This window comes from Priapulus caudatus, unplaced genomic scaffold (assembly GCF_000485595.1).
Source record: "Priapulus caudatus unplaced genomic scaffold, Priapulus_caudatus-5.0.1 Scaffold1758, whole genome shotgun sequence".
NCBI classification, from domain to species: Eukaryota; Metazoa; Priapulida; class Priapulimorpha; order Priapulimorphida; family Priapulidae; genus Priapulus; species Priapulus caudatus.
In genome coordinates, this window is record NW_014578819.1 from 64,656 (window position 1) to 68,978 (window position 4,323).

General features: G+C 48.6%; 1 protein-coding gene across 1 annotated transcript; it reads right to left on the bottom strand.

Annotated features, from left to right (window-relative positions):
- Positions 1-1,021: 1,021 nt before the first annotated feature.
- On the bottom strand, positions 1,022-2,918 carry LOC106817534 (hyaluronidase-like). The gene has a single exon (XM_014822206.1). It carries the CDS (start codon positions 2,611-2,613, stop codon positions 1,252-1,254), a length of 1,362 nt encoding a protein of 453 aa, XP_014677692.1. The 5' UTR covers positions 2,614-2,918; the 3' UTR covers positions 1,022-1,251.
- Between the last annotated feature and the right edge of the window lie 1,405 nt (positions 2,919-4,323).

The window sequence follows — 4,323 nt, forward strand, 5'->3', positions numbered from 1 at the left end:
GTTGTATGCTACACATCCAATGATAGTGTTGTATGCTACACATCCAATGATAGTGTTGTATGCTATACATCAAGTGATACAGATAGTATGACACATCACTAAGTACTGTCATCTGCCACAGACAGCTATTACAGAATCAACACTGTTGTCTAATACAAAACGGACAACTATTGTTGAGCACTATCCCACTCCATTTATGTGCATGATGAACATGATACTGTATTGACCGTATGAGTGCGGCATTAACGCGTGTGAAAGTGGAAAGCATGGCTTGCAGGGCATATCATGTCTTCTCACAATCGATAGCCGTGTTAACTACAGTAGAGTGTGTAGGAGTAGGAGGGTTCAAATTTTTATTAGAGATTTTGGTGCGATTATGAATCTCTATTTTACTGGTGCAATGATGTAATGTGTAAATGCCTTCTAAATACATGTGTAGGTGGCACTGTATCCTGTAAACTCCTGAGCAAGTTGAGCACGGAACAGATAGATCAAGTCCGTATAATAACAATAGTGCACATCAACCATCTAGCAGATATGGTTGTGACCGTTGCAATAGGCAGATGCCTAACATTGACAGCTACTTGTAACCGCATCTATGCAAGACCGATATAACATATTTGACATTTGTTATCGTGATGAACGGAGGAATAGTGATGTGAAAACGTGAACCAATATTCCAATGTTAATTTAGATATGTTTGCACCTTGATTTTCATTTTCGAATGCAGTGTATTTCATGTACGTCTCTAATGAGAAAGTACCGTCCTTCTGTGCTTGCATGTTCTGCTGTGGGACTTGGGGAACATTCGTCTAGTAGCATAATTACAATTTAGTGTGTAAATACTTGACTATACTGTTACCAAGGTTTTATTTATTTACCGATAGCAGGAGTGTATAATAGGAGTGTATAATAGGAGTGTATAATAGTGTATAATAGGAGTGTATAATATCCCTATTATACACTCCTGCCGATAGCTAACTGTGAAGAGCAACATTTGAACACAACCTAAACAAAGCAGTAATTAATGCAATGTAATCTTTATTTTTCATTGACACTTATCAGAATTATAAAATACATTTAATGTCACAAAATCGATTTCATTTCAGTGACTAATAATCTACTACTTTAAACGGGTCTATCATTTTGAGCTTCTCAACAGCATCAACACGTAATCTGTATCAAACAAAAGTAGGCCCTGTCTACTAACAATGCACGTCCTGGCATATGCACAGGGAAGCTGTTATGGGATTAGTCTGATGTCATCCCAATCCTCTCGTCGCAATGCTTCCCCTTCCAACCTTCATAACACTTGCAGTAGTAATTCTCCTTCATCGTGTTCGCACCATCGTGACCCTTCCCTGACCTGTACCGCCGGTAGCTCGCCAGCATCCGTCGCCGACTCGCGTACGCCACTGCGGGAGACGCCACCAGCGCGTCTCGCAGCGCGCAGCGGCCGCGCAGGCTGCACAGCTCGCGGCCGCACACCGTCGCTCGCGCCACTACGTAATCCACGAAGGGTGCCAGCGTGCGCTGTAGGTACGCGGCGAGCGCGCGGCACCTGCGGGCAGAGCCGACGCTCGCGCTACTCCCCCACACCACGACCCCGGGCAGGCCGAGGTCAGCCGCCTGCCCGACCGTGTTCGCGAGGTCGGCGGTGGTCAGCAGTGCGTCCGGACGACCCTCGTACGCATACGACGTGTAGGGGAAGATGGCCACCGCCGGCGCAGCGCCGCTGGCGTTCGACACGCGCAATGCCTCGTGAAGCTGCGCATGAACGTAGTCGAAGTGTCCTCTGTGCCCGTCGTCGCCGGCCTTGTTGTTCACGATCAACCGCCCGCTGTTGAGGTATATAGATGGGAACAGCGCGCGGCTGTTCGCGAACAACCACGAGAGTTGGTCGTCGCGCGCTCGCATGCGTTCGGAGCAGTACTGCAGCTGGGCATGGTCGTAGCAGTCTGGGAAGCCGTAGTACCCCCACACGCTCTCTCGCCGCAGCGCCACTGCCACCGCCAGCGTCCGCTCAAAGTAGCGTCTCGCTGCAGCGTCAAACTCTCGCCTTGCCTCGCGCCGGACCGCGTCTCGGCTCCAGCCGGGGTGTCGCGACACCACGAGCGCGTCGGACTCCACGCGGTAGACGTCGAGCGAGTCGAAATTCGAGTCGTACTGGGGGCGCCACGATTCGAAGTCGATGACGGCGAGACCGGCGTTGTGCGGGTCGGGTAAGAGTTTGACGACGTCATCGGTGACTTGTGTCAGATGTGCGGTGAGGTTGCCCAGCTGCGGGAGGCCGCCGTCGCGAGGCACGCCGTTCTCGTAGTATGGAAAGCGCCCGATGCCATAGAAGATGGTGACGACGTCGCCGTTGAAGGTTTCCATAGAGTTGGTGGCGAATGCGTGGTTTGTCACGTTAATCACGACGCCCTTGTTTCTACATTGTTGACTCGGCGAGTCCCAAGTTACAACAAATGGTTTACGTGGCTGATGACTGTTAATGCTGGCACAAGTTACACAGCCGAAAAAGCATACACTGACAATTAAGGCTCTAGTAATTAGACACCCTAAAGACAGCCATATGTCCCGTACACTTTTGCAGTCGTCATGTAATGCCATTTTATGGCTCAAAGTAGCGTTTACACACCCATGTCGTGAGTTTGGTTAATGTGAGGGTACAGTCTTAAAAATGGACAGAGGTCATCTTGAAGGTGTTGTCAACTAATTTCTATCAAGAAAGGGGCCATTTGTTGTCGCAAAGGCGCGACAATATGTCGTTTCACCCAGCAACCTCACCTTGTTTTGACCATTTCTCACGATTTCACGAATGAACACAACACATGTTCGCAAGTAAACAAGTACAATAATCGAAGCAAATTACAAGATTTCGAAACGGAAATAGGTGGCAGCACTGTACCTTTTGTTTTCACGCGACGCCAACAACCACTGTGCCAACAACCCGCTCTTGTATCTTGTATCCTTTCCTCCCTCTCTTGTATTTCACAAGGCACTCGATTTATATTTGAAGTACACCGATGCAAGTGAGTACAATTTGACATGTAAGTAACGTCACGTAATGTATGTTGCTAGTACTAGTACTTAGTTACTATTAAATACTATACTGACGGTTTGTCGATTGTATTAAACTAATGATGGCCAAATCCTATTTGACACCCCAGGTTTAAAAACAAATTTTTTTCTTCGATAGATGGCGCCACTACGCTATATACTGTAAAATCGTGACTGTTCAAATGAAGTTGCAGTTTGCGTCGATAAATGTTTTTGTCTTGAAAGTCGTGCTTCGTCTCGAATTTTATATGTTTGTAAACATATTTGTAATTGTGCTTGCGTTTTGTCCCTGTGGGCCACCGTAACCTACTCCTGCATTTAGGGTTAGGGTTAGAGTTACCGGTTTAGTGGTCGGCTCAGTAGGGTCTAAATGTCCGCCCAGGTTACTGCGGAACGTAGGCACGACAGCTCTGGTTACGGAGTCCGGTATAGGCCGGAACGTTACCTGGTCAGCGCTATTTGGATATGGGTTAGGGTTAGTGATTAGGGTGTAGGGTTACGGGGAGTAGGCGTAGAGCGACTCCCAGACTCGTTTAGTGCGAGTACCGGCGAGATCAAAGATTCGTAAGAGTGATACAAGACTTAAACAGCCTCATGCGGAAATCCACGTGCGCAATGACGCTGTGCTACGCAATCGGAGCGCCAAGCACGTGCCGCATTTCTAGGAAGCAAAACCCGCCTCCGCGTCCGTTTGATTCACAAATAGGAAAATATGGATAACCATGGTTTATATATATATGTACAGTTATAAATATAACTCGTATCACGATCACATCTTTTTAAAATGTGCCAATAAGCCGAGTGATATCAAACTCTCATTCAAGTGTACAAGAAATCTAGACATGGGATTCATATCGGATTCGTTAGCTTCATGTCAGTATGTACACAAGTGCAGTGCCAGCATAGAGTGGATGTACGGCGAAGATGACCTAATACGCCCGGCGGAGTTTAGAAGGGAGAAGGTGGTCGGAGAGCGGGGACCAGAGAAGCTGGTGAGTGAACAAGGAGCGGGAGAAGACTGGTGGAGGACAGGACGGAAGAATGGAGAAGGAGGGGCGAGAAGGGAGCTGGTTGGAGGAGGAAGGGGGAGAAGGGACGAAGGGGAGAAGAGGCGCTGGTGGCGGAGGAGGGTTGGAGAAGGGAAGAAGGGGATGGAGCGAGGGGAGAGACGGGGGAGCTGGTGGAGGAGGAGGGGGAGAAAGGGAGCAAGGGCGATAAGGACGGGGGCGAGAAGGGAAGCTGGTGGCAGGAGGTGGAGGC